The sequence below is a fragment of the Anguilla anguilla genome, chromosome 1 (genome assembly GCF_013347855.1).
Source record: "Anguilla anguilla isolate fAngAng1 chromosome 1, fAngAng1.pri, whole genome shotgun sequence".
In the NCBI taxonomy this organism is placed as follows: Eukaryota; Metazoa; Chordata; class Actinopteri; order Anguilliformes; family Anguillidae; genus Anguilla; species Anguilla anguilla.
Window position 1 is genome coordinate 60,404,075 of NC_049201.1, and position 27,523 is coordinate 60,431,597.

General features: G+C 42.2%; 1 protein-coding gene across 5 annotated transcripts; it reads right to left on the reverse strand.

Annotated features, from left to right (window-relative positions):
- Positions 1-1,798: 1,798 nt before the first annotated feature.
- Positions 1,799-27,239, reverse strand: LOC118214050 (protein tyrosine phosphatase type IVA 3). Of its 5 annotated transcripts, none has more exons than XM_035393500.1 (6): positions 27,083-27,239; positions 12,297-12,907; positions 9,647-9,739; positions 5,593-5,723; positions 3,091-3,165; positions 1,799-2,953 (listed from the first exon to the last, which is right to left on the reverse strand). In XM_035393500.1, exons 2-6 carry the CDS (start codon positions 12,399-12,401, stop codon positions 2,836-2,838), a joined length of 522 nt encoding a protein of 173 aa, XP_035249391.1. In that variant the 5' UTR covers positions 12,402-12,907; positions 27,083-27,239; the 3' UTR covers positions 1,799-2,835. The 5 variants fall into 5 exon arrangements, with proteins under 5 accessions (XP_035249391.1, XP_035249410.1, XP_035249429.1 ...); XM_035393519.1 differs by having other exon boundaries at positions 12,297-12,904; positions 27,083-27,212; XM_035393538.1 differs by lacking the exon at positions 27,083-27,239 and adding an exon at positions 14,635-14,652.
- Between the last annotated feature and the right edge of the window lie 284 nt (positions 27,240-27,523).

Here is a 27,523-nt window from a genome sequence, read left to right on the forward strand (position 1 = left end):
GCGCAATGGTGGTACTTTGTCATGGAATGCAAACCTAATCCAAATACCATCCATACCACCTTTGGCATGTATTGGAAGCAATGGTTCTTCTGTAATAATTATTTGAAAATTAAAATTAAGTGGTGCTGTAGCGCCGCCTAGGATGGCAGTGGCACAAAATTTGATACGCATGACTGTGGGACCCTCTTCAATTTGTACATTTCAAAAATTTGAATAGAGGCTAGATTTAAAGGAGGGATGGTCAAATATCTTCCACAATTTATACATGTTTATGTTGTATTTAAGTAGCCTGGACTGAGGGGGATATACTTCTATTCCAGGGAAGCTGTCTGAGGGCTTCTGGACCCAACGAAAATGTATTTTGCTAAAAGTGCTATGTAGGCCATATTGCATTATAACACTGTGTGGCCATGCATGCGTGCTCACAAGATTGCGTTTCTGTTATGCCCTGAAGTATCATTGCACTCAAGCTAAATTTTGGGTCATATGCATAATTTGGCATGGCCAGCCATTTTGGTTAAATTTAAAATCATTGTCCTGCAGCCATCTTCTGACACATTGAATTTTCCTTCATAATTTTTTGCAGGGACCTGCTATAGATTATGCAATTTGTATTAAAAAAAATTCCAAATGGCGAAAAATCCTGTATGGCCGATTCTATAGGTTCCATAATCAAATGCGTTCAGCGTCAGGAGGTACACGTGAAAGACATTTGGTGCATGTTAGTGAAACGGGATGGCCCAAATCATTTTTTTAGTGTTGCAAATTTTTTTCTGTGGCAATGCAAATATGGTCAGCTTTCAAATGGAAGGAACTATTTTTGCCGGAAAATAAACAGAGTTTTTCCACAGGTGTTCCTGGCACAAAACAGATGACCCGCTTGGGCCCTCCTCATCACCCACCCCAACCCCAACATGGTGGGGACACGAAGGGCTGGGACCGGCTCCGTTCATATCCCGATGACTTCTCCCTGCTCACAGTTGAGCACCAGCTGACCTCACAGTGCCCCGCAGAAAATTCTGTCTTCTATGCCTCCAATAACAAGCAAACAACACGGTTGTCAAAGCTGCTTAACATCGCACCACAAGTTTATCATCTGTGCCATTGGTGAAGCAAGCTCTGCTCCTGTGACTGCAGATTCCTTGTTTTTTTTATTTATCATTTCTATTTTGATAGTGTTTCCAAGGGCTGTCACATGGTCTGTGGTGAAAAACAAAAGCAAATGAAAAAAGAGTATTCAAACCCAGCATTTTGGACTTCAGAGTTTCACCCAGTCTGATTACACATGTCCACTAGATGGCAGCATGGGTGCACTACTCTTTCTGGCAAAATTGGCTTTACCGTTAGATAGTCCAAAGGGTGAATTCAGTCTACACATTAAGAAAATACTCCATGGCAGAAGCAGTGACTACAGTGAGCTCCATAATGCTTGGGACAAAGACATAAATATATATTTCTTTTTTTTTTCATTTGGCTTTGTACTCCACTCCAATTTTAGATCTGTAATCAAACAATTAAATGTGGTTAAAGTGCAAATGGCACCATTTTTGGATTAAAAAATAAATAAAACCAAATATCCTTTAATAAAAGCGGGGCATCTGCACTTTAACCAAATATGAATTGTTTGATTACAAATTACAAATCCAAAATTGTGGAATACAGAGCCAAATAAAAAAAAAAAAGGCTGTCACAAATATTCAGGAGCTCACTTAAACTGTCATACAAAACAAAATATTGGTAATATTGATTTCAACATAAAGGCTGATCAAACACTGGGAAAAAAAATGGAAAGATTACATACAGTTTGCTGGTTTTATTTATTCAAACACACCGCTATACAACACATACACACACGCATGCCCGCAGGAACGGTCCACATTTTAAAGTTCATTTCATGTGCGAATTTGAAGTGGGCTACATTCAGGGGGGGAATGTCCCGAAGAGCCACTGTTACTTCAGTACCTGGCCACAGGGACACACAGAGTCAGACCTCTGACAGGATCTCAGAGAACTGGGGGGGGGGGGGGTGTTGGGTGGTCTGGTCACTGCACTGCCCAAAGAGGATTGATGTGTGTCATGTGACAATTCTCTCTCGCTCTCACTCACTCACGCACGCACGCACATACACACTCCCCATACAGCAGATGTAGATGAAGTGTCCTAATGCTGGATGTCTGTAAATACTATCAATAAATGTGTAAAAAAAAAAAAAAAAAAAAAAGGAAATAAAAAATATTCTATTTTCAATACAGCCTCCTCCCACTTCCCCCCATTCTAGTGGTACGTACACCATGACAGCATAGAAAGAAAAACAGCTGAGCATCGTGATGGCAAGTCAAACAAATTATGTGCATGATATAGAATGCTCATGGGCAAGGGCATTACAGTTTCATGATCTTTATCTCTTGCCCACGCAGGTACATGATTCTTAATATGAGCAGCCGACGTGGCAGCCGATTTGTGACAATGATGGTCTTTCAGGAAGCAAGCATGCCATTGGGCAGTCCAGAAAGCGGGGCGTGGGGATGGGAGTCAGTTCAGTGTGTGGCTGTAAAAGCCAGGAGAGTCTAGAGCACTTGAGCAACGCCTGGCAGTGCTAGATAACGTCTGTATGCTAAGCAGTTAGCCAGCGCATGGGATTAACCTGCAAAGACTACGTTTCAGAGGCTTGTTTCTGGCCGCCCTGAGCTTGGTAGGAGTCCCACACGAGAGGATCTCCTTTTTTGGGTGGGGGGGAGAGGGGGAGCGTGACTCCGAGCACATGGGATCACGGTCCAGGTCAGTCACAGTCTAAGGGAACCATCAGTGGAGACTAAGGGGTGGGGACGGGTGCAGTTACATGATGCAGCACTTGTTCTTGTGGTTGTGAGGGTCTTTGAAGCGCAGTCTCTGTTTGGGACGGTACTTCTCCAGGTACGTTAGCTGCTTACTGTTGATCGCCCCACGGCGTTTCCTGGAAAGAGAGAGAGAGATATAAAGATAAAAGCAGGCAGCTTGTACGCCAGTCCATTTCAGTTTTCTGCGTGGTTCTGTTCTAACGTCAGACGCATGTTGATCTCCGGGTACGTTAAAGATTAGAAACGTCCTTACTGCCTGATGAACTGAATGGCGTCTTCGTATTTCATTCCGCTCTCGATCAGTGCCAAAGCCACCAAGACAGGAGCTCTGCAGAGAACACAAACGGCAGAGAATCAAACCATGAAAATGGTCCCATCATCCCAACCTCAGAATAGAGTACTCTCCTCTCCCAGCTGTGTCCATGGTTTCCAAAAAACGAGCCAGTCCAAGCCCTGCCCTGCTCAACGGCCACGTGTCAGAACTGCCCCGTTTAGCCAGCCTTACATAAGCCCGGTGGCAACAGTGAGCTTAAATGAGATCGGAATGCAGGGGTTGTACCCTCGCTGCAGAGAGCATGAGTGCTCGTTACCCGATTGCCTCTTATGTAAACACAAACGATTACGGCGCACCGATTGAGCAGGTGAAGTGCCCGTCGCTTTTGACTGCCTCGCCTCTGTGCGTAAGTGATATTAGTCTAGAGCACATCTGTCGTCAGACATTTTGTCAGTCCTGACGCACAGCTGATAAGCAGAGGGGAAGGATTAACAAGGACAAGAGGTTTGTACTTTTAAAAAAACGATTCTGAAAACATGCACGGATATTTAAATCATGTAGACGGCTTCTTCACTCGGCCCATTATTTGCATATCCACATCTCTAATGGGCCACATCTACATAAAAAAATGGGATATAATACATAGGGATGCTTGATAATGAAATTCTGGGGATGATATTAAAAATCAATATCCTTCAGGCCATACTGGCTGACGCCAATTACGATACATTTTTACATTACAGCATAAATTAAAACCTCAACCAAGTTTCCAGTTTCTGAGTTTGACTGGTAAAATTTATAAATGAAAAGTTCAGATGATTCATTATGATTGGGCTAATTTTTGAACATGGCAGTTCCACGTAATTTACAGCATAGACGGTACATCTAATACAGCTAGCTCACACACATTTTGCATCAGCATATTGACCATAGTTCTTAGCATCGGTCCTATACTGATAAGTTCATTTTAACACATTATTGGCTGATACTGATATGACCCCAACATTACCACGCGTCCCCAATAACCCGGTTCATTCTCTAGAGAGATAAAATGAGCCAGACTGTGTGTGTGCGTGTGTATATACCATTTTGAGCTAATTTTACACAGAAGTACTTTGTTTTCTTTTGCAGAAATGGGGCCACGCTCGTCTCTGTGCCAAAGAACACTGACAGTTCACTCAGAACTCTGGAGTTCACTTTTCACCACAGCACCCTTACTATGACCATACTACAAAGTTAGCTGAGAGTTTGTTTGGGTTTAGTTCCAAAAAAGTGAGGGAGTCAACTAAACAAACCAACTTGAAAATTGGGACTAAAACATAAACATCAATAATACCAAGAATAAAAAGGAGGGTGTTTAACAGAACTGCAAACAATACCGTGTTGACATGCATTTTAGCGCAAACATTTTAGCTACTTTAAACCTCTTCACATGGTGGTTGTTTTGGCTCCAAATAAGAGAGGGTTGCCCACTGCAAATGAATGTTTCCCATCTGAATAATCCAAAAATAAATCAAGAGGAAAGCAGCACACACTGGCACCCTTTCAAGAACTGCTGACAGGTCCCTAGGGTGGGGGTAGGAGAGGGGGGGGGGGGTGTAATGTGCGTCAGAGATGGTGCTTCACCAGCCTGTGGAACGAGGAGTGGGAAAGAGGAGGGGGTGGAACTAGTTTCAGCAATACTTCAGCTGTGATCAGACTTAATGGTCTGGGTTCAGCTTGACACTGAAGCGAATTTCAGTTTGATTCAAAAGAGAATAATGTGACGAGCAAAAAGCACTCCTTAAGTAACACTTGTGTGCACATACCAGGATCACATAAAAAGCAATGCCATAATGTTTTTCATTTCTTAAAACATGCCAAAGAAAGGAGGTAAAAAACCAGGAATAGTCGTTCTGTCTTATTTTCTGTAAAAAGCAGGCTTTTGACAGCATTCCAAGTTTATATGACAAGCAATAAATAGTTAAATGTAAAAGTACTCAGATGGTGACACGATTTTTGATGTTTTGGCTCTGTACTCCAGCATAATTTGAAATAAAACAATGAATATGAGGTTAACGTGCAGACTGTCAGCTTAATTTGAGGGTATTCACATCCATACTGGATGATCAGAGTAGGAATTACAGCTCTTGTTTTACACCATGTGAACTTTAAGCTTGTCTGATGTAGTCTATATCAAGTGAGTGATCTTAATGGGAAAAGGCAATATATGGTGCTGGTGTGTTCATACTGTAATGACCTACAGCAGCGCAACATCTGCAAAGGGCCTACTTACAGAATACATAAACCTTGCATGACATTTGTCTACGTTAGACAGTCTACTGCTAATGTCTCAAAGTCTCAACAGAAAAGATCAGACCCATTTTATCCAGATGTGGATCCTTAGCCAAACAGCTGTGACTTTACAGAGAACTGCAATGAAAAGGTCCGGTAACCCCCGGAGGATGGCAGAGGCGGGCGGGTGGTTTTTGGGGAGCTTACCGTCCCAGTCCGGCCACACAGTGCACGGCCACACAGCAGCCCGGGTCCTCGCAGAACTTGCTCTTCAGCAGGCTCAGCCAGTCCTCCACTATCTTGGTGGGCGGAGGCGCACCGTCGTCAAAGGGCCAGTCCTGCAGGGCGATGAGCGGGTTAGAGCGGGGCTCGGGCCCCTGAGGTCACTCCCTGGAGCCCCGTATCTGTCCCATTAGTCCCTGGTGGGAATAAGGCTACTGAGCAGAGTTATTCATGGCTCTAGTTGAGTGCCGTTCCCTAAGGGTTCAATCAACAAACGGACTTGGTAATGCTGGTCAGTGATGGGATCAATAGGTGCATTTACATGCACACTAATGGTCTGATCTTACAACAATTATGCCAATTACATGACCATTTCTAATTACTGAAATGGTCATGTAAATGCCTGTCAGTGTACGGTCATAATCCGCATATTCAAAACCCAATTAAGACACCTGGATTTTTGCACTCTCCCGAGTGTTTGGTGCATGTAGATGTCTTACTCTGATTTCTTTAAGCTTTTGTACGTCAGGCGAAGTCAAAGACCCCAGATGAAAACAAGCATACTGTGCCTGTTGAACATACACCCATCATGAAAAGAATCATATAGACGTGGCTATTGGAGTCGTCACATTACTTATATCCACGTGTATGCAGCAATCAAACTCATTACTCCCAACAATCGGGGTATTGGTGTGCATGTAAAAGTATCCAATGAAAGAATCTGCTAAACACCACCTAGTCCAATAAAACAGTTATTCAGATGGCCAGCAGTCAATCACACAATACAGTGTAGATTCAATGGCACAACACATCTCCCTGACAACCACACTGGCACTCGCTCCAGTCTGCTCTCCAAGGTTACCTTTGTAATCAACACAGGAGCTCCTGACAAACTACAGAAAAACACACTCACATTTTCATTTCTAATGCCAGGGGCCATATATTGACTGCAAACAGATGACTTGCTATGAAATTAATGGCTGAACCTTTAAGAGAGCACAGCACTGTTGAACAACTGTCCAGAGAGCTATAGACAAAACAACTCGCTATTAAATGGACTTGAAATAACATCTCCCCAACCTCTCATATTCAAAATTCAAGAATCTGAAACAAGTTTACATATCTTTTTTTTTTTTTTAACCTTGTCACCATATCACTTTTCCTATCACTATGTATAAGAGGTGTGGGGTTTATTGGTTAGTCAACAAGGTTAGCCTTGGTTAGCCTGTCTGAACTTTTAATGAGAAAATATGGTAATATACAAACTTCATAATGCAGATACCATTTTTATCCAGCATCACAAGAGCTATGTGCAATTAAATCAAAAGAAAACAATTAGCAAAGAAATTAGCTACATGAGCCCAACAAAGGAGGCACTGTCGCCTCACCTCAAATTCATATTACACTGACAGTACCGCAGCTAGATAGCCAAGCATGTTTTTATATCTCATGCAGTGCAGTACATGATACCGAAATTATTCTATGAATTCATGACATCCTTTACTATAGCATGAGGATCCTGGAATGCCAAAAAAAGTGAATGTTCAGGCTGACAAAATTTCAGTCTAGCCATCGGATCACAGTGTGGCTTAAACACTAATCACACTTTAAGTTAGACATGACATAAGCCACCACTCCCTAGTATCCAACCAGGGCAGAGAGCAATCCACACTGTTAAGAAGCTGGGATTAACATGCTAATGGATTCAAAACAGAGAGTACACAGTGAGGGTGCCACTGGGACAAGGTCCAAGAACAATACACAATCACTCTAGGTGATGACTTCCTGAAGCAAAGCATCATGGCTCTTCCTTTTAAAGTACATTTCCAAAAACTTGTACAGTTCAATACATTCCGTTAAATTCTTTAAGGGCACTGCAAATTGATTGACTAACTGAGAAAGTGAAGGGTGAATTCAGAATCTGACAGAGGTCTTGTAATTATCTTAGCTGAAGCGTAGTCTCAGTTCCAGATTCTTAATATATAATGAGGCTGCTCAGTGAAGCTAGTATAAACTTTGTTCGCAGCACCCTGTTACATAAATTTGTACAGTACTGTATTTACATTCTTAAATTCCTGCAAAGATGTAGTTTAGTTAATACTTTACCAATCCCCTAAGATGCTTCTCTAAGACAGATCCTTAAGCATATCCCATAAAACATACAACTAAGACAGTCCATTGAATCCTGATTCAATCCTTATATTCAAATAAACTTCTTCTAAATTACTAGCAACTGTGCAAATACTGATCAAGTTCATGTGGGTGAAAAGAATGTTATAACAACATGAGAAATGAATGAGGTGAATAGTTTTGAAGAAGAGCACTCCATACCGAGTAAACTACCTTGCGCACAACCTTGAGGAGGACAAGCTTTTCTGTAGGGCCCGCCATTTAAAAATATCCCTTAAATCCACTAAGAGGTTAACAGCCTGTGACTGGAATGTCAACAGTAAGCTATTAATTCCCTGAGTACCTTCCAAGATGTGTGTGGAGCTGGAGCCAAACCCTTCCAGAGCCAGGCTTCTCAAGTCTAATTGTGGCCAGTGTCTCAGTTTCTTAGAACCCGGGACCTGGTCTTCTCCACTTTACTGGCAGAGACGTCGGACGCACCTGTCTCATGTCAATATTTGCTTCTTAACCTTTTCCGTCATCCTCCTCTCCAGTGGTCAGTTGAGAAGAGTTATAGCTTTTTTTAACCCTTCATGCCATTCTTATGATGGCCTACAGTACCCTCATTTGCACTTCTTCATGTATGCACATCTTTGTGAAAGACGGCAAGACCTGTTTCTCAGAAAGTGAAGGTGTGATTCGGTTTTGCCAAAATTTCCATTTTGATGGAATAAGCATCCTTTGCTAAACAAGTTGTGGATTCGCAAGTTTTTTTTCCTTGTTATAATGACAAATTTTCATGTTGTTATAACAAGAAAAGATCTTGATAAAGAGAAACTTGAAAATCTCTCAACTTGAAAAAAAAAACTTTCTGGTTATAACAAGAAACTTGAATGTGTTGTTATAAGAAAACGTATTGATATCATGAAAAATTGAAATTCCACATACACTCCAATAATCCCGATGGCTACACAGCCTTCCGTACCCCTTGAGCTGACCAATGAGAAAAACCATCTAAAGCGCACAAGGATAGCAGAATCCCAGCATGTCTCAACCCAAGACTAAAGCAAGACTTAAGTCATGCACACAAGCCATTTTTTCAGTTATTTGTCTTCACTGAATTAATTATGCGTGTCATTTTTGATAGAACCAGAAAATGTAGCCTAACCTGATATGTTGGTGTGACATTATAACAATAAAAGGATCCTGTTGTAAGGATATTTAGCGTTATATATTTTTTTTCACTGTGGCAGCAATGCACTGTCGTAACATACTTTAAAAGGCTGCTGAAGTGAGAGAGAGAGAGAAAATGATATAGTGAGAGGATGTGGTTGAGACAGTGTGACAGTGGGTGAGATTTTTTTGTAGTGGCAATTTCAAACTGTGTATTTCATACTGCTGTTTATGTGGTATTGTTAAAGACCCTCCATCTCCCAAGTCAACTGAGGATAAAAGGGAAAACACAAGCTCTGCTCAGACACGTATTGGCAAAGGAGGATAAATGGCAGAGACTTGTGGGTCCCATGTCCACACATCTCTCTGGTTTGTCCATAGCCAAGCACATCTCCCTGTGCTGCTTCTTAACGGAGTACCCTTTTGGATGACACAGGGGGTTAATTAAGGAACTGGGTCGATATGCAAGGGTGCAAGGAGCCGAGCGAAAACCAGAGTCCTTATGCGCTACCTCACCGCAGGGGTGAGGAGGAAGGAGCATATCGGAGCAGACCAGATGTGCATGGGTAATGACAACCTCCATCCCACACACACACGCACACACACACCCCAACATCTGGATGAGCTCATGAGTCGCCCCACCCCATTTTTATAGTGCCAGATCGGACAGAAATGGCTGAAGTGTGAGATATTCCCCATAGCTCAACCCTGAGCACAGACACACATGGCCCCCAGAACCCAAGCCTCTCCAGCTCACCACCACTGTGATTCCATCCTTCTCCAGCGGGGCTTTGTCATAGGTGATTTCACACACTCTCACCACTGTGGTGACCCCATACTTCTTCAGATCCTGCAAAGATAATCAAAAATAAATATAAATGATAGGCAAAATATAAATAAGTATGTTAGTGTGCTGTGTTGTGCTGTGAGAAATAACTAGATTAATTTTAAGCTTCCTTCTTCTTACATTACATTACATTACATTACAGGCATTTAGCAGACGTTCTTAGCACATACCTTTAAAAGCAGGGCCTCAGCATATACCTTTAACAGCAGGGCCTCAGCATGTACCTTTAAAAGCAGGGCCTCAGCATGTACCTTTAACAGAAGGGCCTCAGCATGTACCTTTAAAAGCAGGGCCTCAGCATGTACCTTTAAGAGCAGGGCCTCAACATGTACCTTTAAAAGCAGGGCCTCAACATGTACCTTTAAAAGCAGGGCCTCAACATGTACCTTTAAAAGCAGGGCCTCAACATGTACTTTTAAGAGCAGGGCCTCAACATGTACCTTTAAAAGCAGGGCCTCAACATGTATCTTTAAAAGCAGGGCCTCAGCATGTACCTTTAAAAGCAGGGCCTCAACATGTACCTTTAAAAGCAGGGCCTCAACATGTACCTTTAAAAGCAGGGCCTCAACATGTACCTTTAAAAGCAGGGCCTCAACATGTACCTTTAAGAGCAGGGCCTCAGGACGTACGTTTAGGCTTGTTTGAGATTAGCTAGGCCAGCGCAGTTTTGACCACCGCCTTGCCAAGCGCATTGTATGACGGTTAGAATGTTGCCCGACTTGCTCTGGAAATCCGACTGCGCGGATCTCACGGGAGCGAGGAGCTCGCAGTTTTCAGGGCTAGGCGACGCAGTAGCTCTCCACTGACCGCACAACTTCATGCATGATGGGAAACGACTTGCTCTGATTTGAGCGAAGCGCCTATTGGCTCAGAAAAGCTGTCACCACCCACAAGGAAGTTAAGAGACTTTATCTTATACATCATTATTCCAAGATAAACTTAATGAACTGTCAGACAGATACCAAATTATTTTTATCAGAGTACTGACATTCACAATCGAACGCTTTACATATTCCTCATAAATGCTGTCTTAATAAACATCTTTGCAATGGAGTTTATATCGAAATAACTATCAACACCCCTGAATAAAATATAATGAGAAAGTAATCAGAAGAAGCTCTTGGTACACAAACTCCTGTATCCAATAATAATAATAATAATAATAATAATAATAATAATAAATGAAGACTTGATTCACATCAATTTGTAGTGAGTGTTATAGTATTTTTCTAGCTGTTCGCGAATGCAATATCTGCCATTGCTAGACGAGGTGAGCAGGCCAGTCAACCAAGAAGTTTTTTCTTTTTGACTCTTCTCCCGACTGCAATCGGCTACTCTCGCCTGTTTTCGAGGCGAGCCGAAAGTCATCTCAAACAAGCCATTTAATAGCAGGGCCTCAGCATGTACCTTTAAGAGCAGGGCCTCAGCATGTACCTTTAAGAGCAGGGCCTCAGCATGTACCTTTAAAAGCAGGGCCTCCGCATGTACCTTTAAGAGCAGGGCCTCAGCATGTACCTTTAAGAGCAGGGCCTCCGCATGTACCTTTAAGAGCAGGGCCTCAGCATGTACCTTTAAGAGCAGGGCCTCAGCATGTACCTTTAAAAGCAGGGCCTCCGCATGTACCTTTAAGAGCAGGGCCTCAGCATGTACCTTTAAGAGCAGGGCCTCCGCATGTACCTTTAAGAGCAGGGCCTCAGCATGTACCTTTAAGAGCAGGGCCTCAGCATATACCTTTAAGAGCAGGGCCTCAGCATGTACCTTTAAGAGCAGGGCCTCAGCATGTACCTTTAAGAGCAGGGCCTCAGCACATACCTTTAAGAGCAGGGCCTCAGCATGTACCTTTAAAAGCAGGGCCTCCGCATGTACCTTTAAAAGCAGGGCCTCAGCATGTACCTTTAAGAGCAGGGCCTCAGCATATACCTTTAAGAGCAGGGCCTCAGCATGTACCTTTAAGAGCAGGGCCTCAGCATGTACCTTTAAGAGCAGGGCCTCAGCAATATACCTTTAAGAGCAGGGCCTCAGCATGTACCTTTAAGAGCAGGGCCTCAGCATGTACCTTTAAGAGCAGGGCCTCAGCATGTACCTTTAGCCTTAATAAGCAGTGCTAAGCATGTTCCTCTATAAGGAAAAGCCTCAACATTAGCATTTTTACAGCAGGAACTAAGCACGGCCCTGACTTGCACCTAATGCTACATCCAACACTGTCTGCTGTCTCCATGTGAGCTATCGAAGCCTTGGAGCCTATCCTGCCTGTTTCCAATTCATCTCCTCGCCATGGAATTATGGTGATGTGAAAAGTAACCATGGTAACAAGAAGGTTGTGGGAGACGTTATCAATAGGCCCTGCTTAGTCTAGAGAAGCCAATGTTCTGTGGGAAACAGTGAGAAATCTGCAGCTTAGTCACACATTGTAACAGTGTTTGGAGAACAGTTGCGTATCTGGTAGCATCAGGAATGCAAAGTTCATTATAATTTCAAGTCTACATTACCAATAGAAACAGCAATTACTTCTGAAGAGTAACCAGCAGAACAGTTCCTATGCCTTGTTTTTGGTTCTCACCTCGATGAAAGTGCTAAGGGTGGAGTTGTTGGGGTTGTGTGTGATGAGGAAGCGCATGTTCTTGTAGCAGACCTCCACAGGGGCTGGCCGATTCATCCTTGCCATGGCGTCGTAAGACAAAGTCACGCAAAGTTGGGCCAGGCTCCCGAAACAAAGACGGACGTGCGCCCCCTCTTCTAATGAAGCGGCATGCACTCACCGCGCGACGTAGACCCCCCCCAGGGTTCCTCTGCTCTCCAGATTTCACTGATATATTTTACTTAATAAAAAAAAAAGAATTATGAATAAAGGTGTCCGGAAATCCTGTCAAGTCCCTCTGTCGGCAGGGTGGGACCCTCACCCTAATTAGGACTGGGACTTGGGCAGGGGGGCAGGGTCGGGGGTGCGGCGGAACACTGTCCGTTGGCGTGCGTTGGCGCTGTGCCAACGCCCGTTAACCCATCAGTGTGTCTGTACGGCTTGGGAAAAGGTGGGCGTCTCCTGGCGGTCAGGTGTCGGCACTGGGCACAGGGCGGGGCATCTCCTCAGACACTGGGATGCTGAGCGTGGCAGTAGTCACCACTCCTCTGCAGGAACTCCATCAAACACTCAGGGGCAGGAGGGCAGGGCTGCTGGGAGAGAGACCGAGAGAGAGAGAGAGATTAGTATTGGGTGCCATTTCAAACCGTTCACGTGGTATTGTGAAAGCCCTGGTAATATGTTCAAATATACCATGCTAATAAAAAAAACTGAATACTGAAATAAGAAAGAGAGAAAATAAATAAATAATAAGGGGGGTGAGACAAAAAACTGGAGGAAAGTAAACAAAAAAGAAAGGAGTGTGAGGAGTGAAAAAGATTGGGGTGGAGAGCAGAAGAAAGAAATTGTGATGAAAATACAGACAGCAGAGATGAGTCTGCTGGTCAGAGACAGTGTGCACAGGAGACTTTCAGCTTTAACGCACGCATTAACAGGAATAACAGTTAGCACAGCTAAACTTGGTTACATGTTTACTTGTAACTGGCTAGTTAAAAAGGGGAAGTGCTTCAGCTGGTTCTTTGCTTATCTGCAGTAACAGAGAATTTTAACCGGTCATGACCTGGCATGCCGTACATTCTCCCTGGCGTGTCCCGGGAAACACTGCCAAATACAGTGGGCTGTATATGGGGAAAAGGGTAACCACAGGCTAATTTAATAACAGCTAAACAAAGCCATGTGCCCTTATTTACAACCCTGCTGCACACCGCTGCCACTGCCACTTTCAGGCTACAGAGTGAAGACAAATATATTCTCGTGTCTTTTCACCCTTTCAAAAAGTAGCCAATACAACTCTATTCAGAAAAAATCACCTTCATGGCCACATTGGAAAATGCCATATTAGCAACACCAGCACTGCTAGCTTTCTGTTGACCTTATAACCAGTACATCAGTCTGATTAATTACCAACTGTCTGATTCACAAGCCACAGATATAGTGTCACAATACAGGACAACATACTTACACGGATATGGAAGTGTATTTGGAATAAACAAGAAATGCAACAGCAGAGTATGCACATTACTTGTAATTTGAAAATGCATGATACTTCCCTTGAACTGAAATGAAACATGCGTACAGCTAATACATATTGTAATATTTCCATTGCATTAAAGATACGCCTCTTCTGAAAAGCAAAATGCTAAAATTGTTGCAAGATACAGCTATTTTAATTACATACAATGGCCAACATCAATTTAGTGCAGCAATACAAAAACAAAAACCTAAGAAACACATTCAGAATTTTTCACACAGATTTTCATTCAGGAATTAAACTAAAAATGTAATATGATGCTGATGTTAGCATTGCCTCACAAGTGAACAGAACATTAACTGGCGAAAATCGATTCTTCAAATGACTTTCCCACTGCTCAGCTGAGGTGAAGGAAACACAGAAACTCAAATTAATCTGCTGCTCACCTCAGCAGTTTTTAGAAGAAAAAAAAAAGTCTTGATAGAAACTGTAATCCTCAGTTTTTCCTCAAAAGACAAACAAACAGGTGCCTTCCATCTTACGTTGGTTTCACAATAAGTAAAGACAGCTCCACAGAGGCAAAAGCTGGAAGGCTGTCAAGTCTGATGAACGCACAAAAACACCCACACAAGGACTGCAGTACACACAGCACGCTATGAGGCCTTTCCTCTGCTCTCCAATGGCAACAGTGACAATGAGGGGGCCGCTCTGGAACCGAGTGTCAGCCGAGACTCCGCAGATGTGACCAAACAAGTGTTCCCGAGGGGGTGGGGGTTGTACTACGCCTCCACCTCCACACGCCCCCCACCCCCCCCCCCTGCCCTCTCACCCACTACCTGATACTCTTACCTCAGTGTTCCACTGTGTCCTGCTCGGGATTAAGACTGCAGATTTGGAGGGAGTTACACAAAGTAAACAACCACTATCATTGACGCTAATAACTGTCTCTGCTCTGAGCCAGCTGAGACTGCCCTGGCTTACCATATGACACTGACAGCACTCGTCTGATAATGTCACAAACAAATGCACACTTAATGCTCTTACAGGGATAGAGCACCCCCACCCTATACGTGCGCACGTACATGCGCCTGCACACACACACACACCCTGATAGAATTTCCAATAAATCTAATAGGAACACTATAAGCCCATATGTACATACGTTTAATTATTTTTCCACTGCTCGCAATACACTGTTTTCTTTTTGTTTCCAGCACACAAATTAAATTAATGTTTTTTTTCTCAGCACAGATAATTTAATCTGAGGTGAGCAATAACATGAAGTGAACAAGATCACCAGACAGGTCACCATTCAAATAATAGATGTTAGGTAATATGAATATCGCAGCCAATGCAATGCTCACAAAAGAGAAAGAGATTAACATTCCTGTTCTGCAGCTGAATTTTTTACAGTAAAACAGTCTGGCAGTCCAGCTCAATGCAGGAGCATTCTATATCAATAAAGGGCAGGACTGAAAGTAGTTCTGGGGTTTTTGGTCCAGTTCCTGCTGAGATTAACTGGATTGCCATTGCAGGGGCAGCAGGAATGCATAGACCATGTGAACGATCAAATGTTCCACATGAATCAAATGAATACGCTGTGAAGCTGGCACCGAACAGAACCAGAATCACGCCAACAACAGAGAAGACAGGCTGCTTCATAAGATGTTCACAGCAGTGGCGGCATTTCGTGGAGCTGATAATATTTTCCAGGAAGTGCACTAACCAAAGAAGGGAAGCGTGAATGACAGGGGGCTCTTCCCTCCCCTAACAAACCAGTAGACAGAAAAGGACTAAAACTGGACGGCCACACATTACAAATGCAAACCGATAATGTTACTAAAAGATGGTCTTCATGTCATTTTGGTCTTCACAGTTGTGCTTTGGAGAGTTGATAATTCAGGACTCAGAAAGCCCAGATATGGCAAACATTTTAACAGACTTAATAAAACAACACCACCTCCTCTGCTGTGAATGACTGAGAGGTCAACTCATGTCAAGAGCCGCTCAGTGAAAGGCGGGAGCACAGCGAAAGTAAGGGATAATGGCTCAGCGAGGGGTTGGGGCTCTCGCATGGAGGTGACAACGCTGCGTGTGTCAGTTCGGAGGATCTGCACTGGACAGTTTGGACAGCATTGTTTAGACTCTGCACTCAGGGAGCACTTCAGACTGGAATGAACACAGAGCAGAGCTGCGCCCATCTACGCCACCTGCTCACTATATTTAACATCACCAGCTGCCGTCTAATAAATTTAGCATGGCTGAAATTAAGAGCCGGTGAGTTTTACATGGCTCTGTTTTACACAGCGGGCTCAAGTGGTTGTTTTGAAAACCAAGTAACCTCCACAATGTAAAAGTCCCAAAGTCTGAATGACTTCAAGGCTTAAAAAACAAGAAATTACAGAAAATAAATGTCATTTATAAGTTATTTTAAATTTAATTTATAAGTTAAGTTAGTATAATTGAAATTAATAAGTTAGTAAACATGCCCAATTGTATCAACACCTCATCATTTTAAATTATGGCTTGCCAATTCTCAATTTTCACAATCCATCTCAGACCCATGTTCTTTAACATTTGGGATACTTTGAATTGCATCACTAATTGTATGGGAACAGGGAACATGCCTCACATGACCAATAACCGTACATCTATATGTCAAATGGTTTTTGATGATGGTGGTGGAAAGGAATGTCTAATACGCCGGGCCAAAATATCCCATAAATCAATTGGGTTGAGATCTGGTGACTGTGAAGGCCATGGCATATGAGTCACATCCTATTCATACCCATCAAATCATTCAGTGATCCCTCGTGCCCTGTGGATGGGGGCATTGTCTTCTTGGAAGAGACCGGTCCCATCAGGATAAAAATGTTTCATCATAGGAAGAAGGTGATCACAATAACTTCATATTTATTTGCAGTGACCCTTCCGTCTAAGGAGACAAGGTTACATCATAACAGAGCCACACATATACATGCCACAGAGCATGAGAGGATGTTAACTGCTTAACTGTATCAGGCAGTACACCTGTATGGAAGCATCTCGCCTGTATATATAACTCCTCCTTTAACCACTGAACTGCAGCATACTAAAGTAAATTAAAACTAAACATCTTAATGAGGCATTATAAACTCAATTATGGACCTCTTATAAGAAAAGCTACGAATCATGAGAGCCAGTAGAGAGCCTCACTGCCATAAAACAAGAATTCAGTCAAGCTTGGAATGATTTGCATTCAGATAAGAGTCAGAAGGGGTTACACGATTGAAACACAGTATAATACCTCAGTAACAGAATTGCATGAAATACTAAGTCATGCCGGCAGTGACAGATTAAGAGATCTCACAATGTAAAAGCTATGAAAAGCTACAATACCAAATGAAGGGTCTAGATTTCCATTGTATTTCTACTGCAAGCACAGCTGAAGAGTTAAAAAAAACCTGTATTTATTTGCATGTAAATTCCAGTTCACATTCATTCAACTCATGCTGAAGTGTTTTTGAAAATTCACCAGGATTCAGATCACTCGCAAGTAATTTTGATGAGAGAATGCCCCAGAAGACATTGAATATGAAACAGATTTCAATAAAACATCCACTCTGGGATGTGCAGGTTTCTGTCTCACAGATCACAGGACGACCTGCAGTGGATGGCCCAGCTGAAGAATGTTAAATATCAGGAGACAGCTTGATTTCCTGCACCGCACAGTGTGATGGACATGGTCTTATACGCAAAGCACATTCAGTGATCATCACTTCAGACTGGAAGACTGTTGCACTGGGTTCACTCTGACAACTGCTGCTTCAAAATGAGCAAAAGCTGTAATTACATGCCATCTGGAACAACTTGACAATTGAAATGTCGGCGTGTAAGAGTACTAACCATCAAAGCCTTTAACAAAAAAGGAAAAAAAAACATTGTGTATTAAGATCAGTCCTTCACTCTAACTCATTTTACAAAGGGAAATGCTGCTGGAGATTGGGAATTTTAAGTGTCATTTGTGTGCCTTTCTTTCTTCCGGAAGGGTAAAAGAACGGATGAGGCCCCCTGCTAGTGTACAGCTTCACTGGTGCCACTGCCCCAATGCTGGTTTCATTTCATTCAATGCTGGTCCCAATGATTTCATTTAAGGAATATGTGAGGTATTAATTTCATGCATGTTAGTCCTTCAGCAGCAAGCTAATGTGATCAAAATGTTTTCCAGATCCTTATCACTTCCACAGGAACACGTAATTTGTCATAAGAGAACAGGCAGCCAGGAACATAGTGGCCTGGATCTTTTGGGGAGGGTCGACGGAGAGCTGTGCCTGTGGGCTGAAGAGACTGATCTTGCATGGAAACCGGCATGAGAACAGTGACAGTGACGCAGTACGACAGTGGACAGTGATACATTTCACCACTTTCGGGTTTTGGCTGCACTTGTCTGATGAAAAGTAGAGTGTGCCCTACTTTGAGAGCACCATAACCATACAATCAAAATTACATCCCTAGTCACTTTTCGTAAAAGACCGTTTAACAGATATAGCCTAATTCTTAAGTGTGTTAAAAGCATGCAGCACTATCATGATCTCCTGAATGGACTGGTAATGATTGGTGGCAAAGCTATTCTGCTTATTCTGGTATTGGGAAACCCTAAAGATGCAAAAAAGCATTTATCTGACTACATTTTATGTTAACAAAACACTTACAAATTCAATCACCCACACAGAACTGTAATAAATAGAACAGCAACGCGAGCACAAAAAAAAGTTTTGTTCCCCCCCCCCCCCCCCCCCCCCCCCCCCCCCCCCCCCCCCCCTCTCCACTCTCACTTTCCTTCACACACTTCTGCTCAGACACTAGATTCTTTTCCGATGTGTGGAAGCTCCTTTCTTTGGGTGAGGTGAACTCTGCCTCATTTGACCTGCAGTGAATATCTATCTATGCCATCAGACTTTTATTTATTTATTTAAATTTATACATTTAGAAATATATAGCAAGACATAGTTTTAGCTGGTGATATACACCCTAATCTCTCCACAATAATGTTGATAGCAAATATTCTCTATATGACACGGTTTCAGATGTTTTACTAAATTATTTACTACAGTAAATGCAGAACACCCAACTACTGAGTGATTTTGATTCAGCCAGTTCAGGTTGCTCACGATGGATTGTAAGCCTGAAGTACTTCTAAAAGTACTGAAGCACGTGCCCTGGTATAAGCAAATGTAATACAAGTACAAGTATTTTTTTAAAATTCATTTGTCACGGGTGTATGTGTTTTTATGTTTACACGGTGTATGTGTTAAGCAGCACCTCATAACACCCCACTCACTCATGAAGTACCCACTGTGTTTTCATTATCACGCAGATACCACAGAAGACATTTCAATTTATAACATTCAATATTTTAAACACACGTGGTTTCTTGGACATTACTGAGCCTAGGCTACTTCATAGCGTTATTCTTGATCAGAGAATACACCCACCCAAGAGCTATTACAAGGAATAAATACAGCTAATAATATTACATCCTGGAATACTTGTCTAGAGTATTGACAGACATACCTGTTTAGAGCAAGAGCTGCACTGTATATATAAGTACATAACCAAAATGCAAATTAAACAACCACCCACTAGGCTATATCCAAATGAGCAAGCAGGGAAACATTCCTTGGTTTGAAGGTGTTGTTACCCTGAAACTGAAAATAAAGTCTTCTTTAGTAACAAGTTTCAGATGATACTTTACAAGAATTTGACTGATTTGTTCTTTGAAAACTAGTAGATTTTTTTTTTAAATGGGTAGAAATACAAAAAAGTACAAATTCAAAATCCAAGGAAAGCAATTTTCATAAAACAAAGCATTTCCAACCTGTGTGTGTGTGTGTCTGTCTGTCTGTCTGTGTGCACGAGTGTGTGTGTGTGTGTGTGTGTGTGTCACAGGGCTTGCCATGATGTCCATGTTCAATTACTCTTCTGAAATGTCAACCTAAAGGGGAGAGACAGCCAGTTCCTTAGGGAATCCTAACACAACCATCTATTTGGCTGCCGTACAAATCTGAACAGGCCAGTTTCATTTTTTTGCATGCAGTCTTTTTTTAAGCCTCCTGGCCAAGAGCCAGGATGTGCAGGTTGGGAAAAGACAGATTTAAGGTTTTTTTTAACAGACGAGACTGCAGCAGCAAGGTTTCATTCAGGGCAACCCGTCTGGTTGTGGAATGAACCAAAGATAATATACAGCACAGGGGGGCGATGGGATCAGGACTTTCAATGTGAAAGGTCTGTTGCTGCTTTGTTCTCAAAGTGCACTTCATAGGAAGGGGGCCTATTCAGAGAACTTTACTTGAATATCACCTCCCACACAACCACAATTTAAACAGAAAAAGAGAAAATGAATCTCTTTTTATTAAGTTCAACCTCCAACCTACGTCACAAGACCGCTAAACCAATGCAGTTCTCATTTCTAAAACAAATTAAGGCAAATCTTTTAAAAGCAATGCAATTTGTAAAATAGTTGTATTAAAAACAGTCATGTTTAGATGATTCAATTTTGACTGTGACTGGGTACACTATTCTCTAGAAAATAAGCATGGAAGCATCTTCATTCGCATGAAAAAAACTAAAGTACTTGGTTATCCTTCCTTTTCAGAACTTGTAAACCACTGCTCAATAACCGCTTAAGGGGTATTATTTGTGAATACAGTACATTCTGTTTTTTATTGTCTTTAACTAGCCCCAGTGTTAGAATGTTCAGAATAACGGGCACTACCCTCTGGAGGAAGTAACCCATTACCCTCCACAGGGGTTGTTTGAGTCATGAGCTGCCCTGCACAGCACTCCAGCATTTACTCTCATAGTACTCTGACTGTGGTGTAGAGTGAGTGAACTGCCAGGCTTTGCATTGACTTCAAGCTATAAGGGGGTGGGGGGGGGGGGGGGTAAGATTTGAACCTTCCAAGTTCACAGACAGTGCGGAGAGGGAAGCCAAGTGGACAGCAGTAGAAACGCCTCACAGATATTTTTAAAGCCCTATTCACTACTGAACCTTACTGACCCAGCCAAAAGGCGTGGATTACACTTACATGCAATGTTGTGACAAAAAATTACTTTACCCCATACTTGGACCAGCATGGCTAAATAACAGACAGGCCATTTTAGTCAGGAAAATAGGGTTTGAGTGGCATGATCTGGCTAGCCGCCACGTACCCTACTTCCTGCTGAATGGCTGAAGCAGAGCAGGTGTAGGCTGTGTTAGTACTTAATGGGACACCACCAGGGAAAATAAACTTGCTGGTGAAAGTGGTGTTGGTGGGCCAATAGGGGATTGTCTTCTCTTCCCAGATCCAACTCTCTCATACAGTCCTCCTAATAATCCACCCAGTGTAATTGATTTAATTCCCTCCCTCCACCTGGGGAGGTCCTACTCGTTGGTGGTGCGAGGCAAGTTTGTCCCTTCAGTATACAGTGCGCTGAGATCATAAGATGGAAAGTGTAATGAATCCGTTATTTGTCATAGCCTAATTAATCTGCCTCATAAAACTGTCTTTCTTTGAATAGCAAATAATGGAGACTCACCAAGACATATCTGCAATACAGATATTTCTTTGCTTTCCTACACTGAATAAAATTAAGAACACAGCAAAGAACAGGTTAACTTTCTCTGTGAATTCATGGTGCATTGCTGATTTTAGAGGCCTATCCACATAAATCTTATTGGCAATATTACCAGGGATGGAAACAAGAGGGTATCACAAGCCATACTATTATGCAATCAGTCAATGTATTCTAATAAAAAATGCATTTCCTGTACATGTGATGTGTGATTTTGCTTTCATATAGGCCTATTTCCACAAACTAATCTATATGAGTCTGACTGAACAGAACCCCTTATAAATATAACTTTGTGAAGAAGAAACATAGTATATAAAAGCATCATCTGCATTCGATTGTGGCATTTGGGTTAGGATATACCTATGCATCTGAAGTGCACCTGCTTGGATACATAATCTGGATTAACAACCTGGCCTTCATGGGTCCGGTTTCATAAACACAGATTAAGCTTAGTCTTGGACTAAATTGAGTTTTGTATGGAGAATCACCATTTAAAATAGAATTTAGCCTAGCACCAGGCTTAATCTGTGTCTGCCAAACTGGCCCATGGTTTCCCCCAGGTATTAATAGTGGTGGTGTTTCTCCACTGAACGAGTGCCTCCACAAATAGAGAAAAATCTATAAAACCTCAGACTCAGAGTCTGACCTCCATCAGCCTGTGTTGAACCATTCAATCAATGTGTACTATTTAACAAAATTGGCATCACCAGGTCAGGTGCAGGCTATACCAGGTGAAAACCACAGCTTGCCACTTTATGCTGCAACTGCTAACCCTCTGAAGCACTTCCCCTTCCACTATTTTCCTGGGCGCAACCCTGGAAGTACAAGACAGGTAGGTAGGCATAACTTGCTTAGAAAGTACTGAGAAAGGCAGATGTTGACAGCACATTGGAAGAGACTGGGTTCTGTCCTTAAAGCCTTTCAGAAGATCGAACATCTCTTGTGCAGACTGCTTCAGGAATGTGATATGGCTAAGAGGGCAAATTCTTTCCTGGACTGAGGTCCAAAAGCCACCAAGCTGGCAACAGTATATGAGAAAACAAACAAAACACTTATCGTTATGCTTCACATGACCAATCACATTGTTGTTGGCTAAGCAGATATTTATGATCTGCTATTTTCTGCTCCCCACACTTTTCTAATTACGGCCCTGGGATTGCATTACTGCGACGGAGCCATCTGTCCCACATGTGATCGGGCTTTCCATCGGAACCAAAAAATAGACAGGATGTTCAGAGCATTTGATTTTGATAGCTACGGTAAAGTAAAAGGCCACGTAATTGGCAGGCAGCTGACCATACTCACCGCTGGCAGTAATTCTGATTACTTGAAAGTATTAGTGTGGAACAAGCCTACCAGCCTGATCCAATCTAAAGAAGCTGTCAAAGGCTAGTGCAGCCTGTGCATTGATGACTAGTTAAAGGCATACTATGCAGGATTTTTTTTAGCCTTACTACAGTCCTGTGTTTACAATCAAGGAAGTCTCTGTCTTCAACCCCGCCAACTCACCTCAGATCAAGTCACTGACACGCAATAGAAACTACTGGTAAATTTCTCCTATAAATTACTCAGACAAAACATGTACAAATAATTTGAAAACCATACATTCTGGACAAAAACCAGACATCTGGCAACCCAAGCTGGATAGCTAGAGATAATGTTACTTACAGATGTTCCAACAGAAAACAAGCCAACTCCACATCGCTTTTCATTCCCTTAGCGAACTTCAGGTGACGCCACAGAGGAAAAGCAATTCCAAGGTTAAATATAGTTCTTGAACGAGCTCTGTCGGCTAGTCTTTTTGCTTTGTTGTATCTGGGCCATCGCAGCGGCTAGCTACCTAGCAATAAACACTCCACTGAAATCTGATCCCAAACCACAGGCTCTGTATAGCCACACCCACCCCTCCCCACACCGAAAAAAGCACTATGCCCAGAAACGTAACAAACACACAGAATACAAATACAGGTAAAGATGCATGAATTTGGCAAAAGTGCATAAAGACAGAGATTGCCAGACAGAGATTCATCACTGGCAAGAGCCTCTGTGCAGACATTTAAATACATTTTAATAGTGTAGTGCTGCCTCAACCCAAACCAAAGGGGACAGCTAGACTATGAGGACCACCTGGTAACCACCGGGTCTGTGCTGAAGACAGGAGTTTAAGTGGAAGCACTAATTAAATGACTAAGTCCTCCTGGAGGAGGCACTAGAGAACACAGCAGCCTTGAAGGCATCCTCCTTCAAAACAACACAAGAGCTGGCTTAGATAACTTCACAATCTGCTGTTAGAACAGGACTTTTAGAATACGCTGCACTTGAACTGTATGGGAATGCAATGCCTGAGTAATTAAGCTATAAGTACATAGGCTATAGCGGGAATTAAATTCATGCAGACCACCAAAATTACACTTTATAAGGTTACGACACTGCAATGCCCCCTCTAATGTTGGCGTGCAATGGAAACAGATACGGTAGGCTAATGTGCTTTCTGCACAGAAACTGCTGAAAGAATGTATGACTTTACACGGGAGCTTCTCAGGTTGGACTAATGTAATTATCCAACAATTATGCCATTACTCACTTCAATACTAGCTTTTTCTCACAGCCATTTGGTGTTGTTCATGTGGTCTTAAGGAAACAGGTTTTTTATTTTTTGTAAACAAACATTTTTTGTTTGACAAAAAAAATAAAATAAAATAAAAAACATTGGCTGATATGACAAATAAGTAGGCTAAGTAAATCAATAACAACCTAAGGAGGATGAGTTTTTAAGTCAATCACTTAATTGTACCTCAGGTCAGCTCCCCTTGCACTAGTTCAACCAAAACCGCACCAAACATCAAGAAGATGTCCAACAAGTGACAGTCCTAAAGACCAGGTGCTTTATTGCCGCTTTCTACATGTGCGTTATAGTTCACATATTAATCTACACTGAACTGTAGCCAAATGACTTGCAGAAACAGACCATACAAAGAGCCACATAGCCAGCCCAAGACAAGGTGGGTACCACTGCAACTGCTCCTAGTCCTAAAAAGTTAAACCATTTAGAAGGGCACTTATGTGGAGGCAATAAGCCATTAAGGTGAAGTTTCCCCAACACTTTCAGAGGTACAGCTACAATTAAGCAAATATTTTTCTCAAGAAGCATAATACAGTTGAAATTACTCAAACCCAATTTGAAAATCAAATAAAATGCAATTCCCCTCAGACAATAAATACATAGGGCCTATACGAAGATGTGAAATCATGCAACAAGGAGAACCGGAGAAACTCACACGGTAATGGCATGTTCTTTCACTATTGACTAAAATGTAAAGAAATAACTACTTTTTCAACCCAGTGACACCTGTGCGTTTGAGAGATGAGATTCCAGAGGGTGTTAAAACAAAGCCCATTAAAAAAAGGGACAGCTTACTACAGATGGCCACTCCTGCAAGAGCAACAGAAAAAGATACTGCTAGAATGCATGTCCTATGAGTATACGCCTAATAGTTTGTGATAATGGGAGACTAGAGGCTCGAGGCTTCATGAATCTGACAATAAATGGATATGCCATGTGCGGTCGATTACTGGCTCAAAAATCAATCGCAGTATGCTCTCTATTGCAAAACACCAATTGGTTCAAGTCACCGAGATGGCAACAGCATCACGGCACCACCCAATTCTGGATTCATGGGTCCTTGATTAGCCTACTACTTTGCTTCAAACAGGAAGGTGTTGAGAAATGGGTCTTAAAACAAACAAGCACAATACTACAGCACATCTCAAATCAGTTTTTTAATAGCATACACTCCAATACACGCTGTGGTTGATGTGTTGTGTTGGGTCTCAAGAATGGAACACTCCCCACCCGCTGATAAAAGCCAGGTTTAAAATACAGCCCTGAGATTGTGGCATTTATGAGATTAAGAGGCACTGTCAGTTTACTGAACACACTGTGCCATCCCAAGGAGAATGAGAAAAGAGAGAATTCACACCAGCCACACTAAACAAACATATTCAGCCAATTTTATATATTACAGAACAAATACGATCCAACTTTCCAAGCAACATGAATACATTTCTTAAATGGGAGGCTAGATTCTGCAGCTGGTGATATTCTTCAAAGTGTGTCAACAGTAAGTATTATTATAATTTTAATTATAAAATCTTTATCAGAGTAGGACGGTGATTATTTTCACCCTCGTTTGGACCTGTATAATGACATTACATCTTTTGAAGGTCCGCGAGGTATCTAATAGTAAAATTCAGTAAGCACCACTAAGCGCCTACCTGTATTTCCAACGTTACCTACCTATAAAAAAAAGAGGATTTTCTTAGATCTGAATGAGGTTCCGTACATTTCCCTGTGGCATTTCATTAATTCAAACATTAAACACACTGAATATTCATTCTAATTAAAGAAAATAATGTCGAAAGCCATAGGGCAGTAAAACGGTAGAGCAAGCGCGGGGTATGGTTATAGACCCTCCATTGTGCCGTTTTGTTAAAAAAAAAATCTACAAATAACTCAATGTCCTTAATTTTTAATGACACCATCTATTATAGCACATGACACGAAACGACTTCGAGAGTACCAGTAACGGAATGAGTATGGAAGCAATGCAATCTCAGTGGTTGCCACGCTTTCTGTTCATAGGCATTTACAGCATGTACCGTTCTTAGCGCCAGGCATCCAGAGTGGCTCACACGTGAATTCACACGACATTAACGCCACACTGCAATGGATGTTTCAGACCAATCTCTCCATTCACCATTTCACAGAGTCAGAGGTATCACGCTGTCAAGTCAAGTGACCGATAATCTCGAAGAGCATGCCACATCCACATCGTAACGAACGTTAACGCTAGCTACCTCGTTTCCAAAGAGAATATCATTTGGGTCGGAGTCAGACCACCACCCAGTTACTGACGAGCAATTCTAGCTTAAGATGTGCATGGCAGCAAGGGAGAATGCAAACACTACTGCCAAGACCAGTGGAGGTCCTTATGTCTTTGTTTTCCGGTTATAGCTAGTTAGTCATAGTAACATCATGACCCTTATTAGTTGCACAAAGGATATGTAACAAATAGAATGATCCCACAATGTTTTTGCAAGCTAGCTGTTGCTACATAGCTGATACCCTATTTATCTAGGAACACCGTGGCTATACACAGTATTATGAGCAATGAATCACTGTCTGGCTGTACCGGCTGGTTCTAATCCAAATCAAACCTGTTGCCTTCAGATTACTTAATAGCTAAATATGCCGCCCGCGAAAGCGATGCATAGGTGCCAGCCGCTAGCCATTATACTGCTGAAGCTAGTCAGTCTTACCTAACGGTAACGTAGCTATTCTTCCATTGTTGGGATTAGTGTAACGTTAGTAGAACTGTAGCCCGCAAGCTCGTTAAGAAATGGTGAATCCATCTATCGCGTTTAGGCTAGTTAGCTATACAGTTATGGTTCGTTTTTTTACACAATGGACCTATCATATTCGATTCGAAAACGCTGGATTGTTAGGTCAATATGTGTTTAAATTCACACCAGGACGGACCTTTCAGCGGACCACCTAGCTCGATAGCTAACCCAAGCTTGCTCGATAAATCACATCAACTAGTAGCAAGCCAGCTACTGCCGGTTGCAAGCACAGCGTTTTAGAGAAAAATATTATCATCTGGTTCTTCCTGTTTTGCCTGAAATCGTGTTTTATACTCACTGATTTTCAGAAAAGTTCTTTCCTCTTGAAAACGGCTTAATGTTCATACAGTAAACGACTAGGTCGGTAAGCTTCTCTAGATAATCAACCGCGGTCCATGTGATTTCAAGCCAGAGCAAAATGACATTTTTGCTCCGCCTACTATCTCCATGGGGACATCGCGTCAGAATCCTGCTGCTTGAAGCAAGGAAAGTAAATGGGCGGGCTGAAGAATTTTTTTAAATAACTGGCGGGAGTTCTGCTTGCGTTTGCTTGAGGTCTGTCTTGAGTTTCTGTTCAAAGTAACCTACTCTATGGTTCAAACTACAACGCGCGAATATGCACGAATTTCAGCAGTTGTGGTTCATTTTTTACACAATAGACGGCGTCATTTTAGTGACCACAAATCAAACTCACTTATATTTCAACGGCATTACTTCCGTCTCCAATGTGGTCGAATAA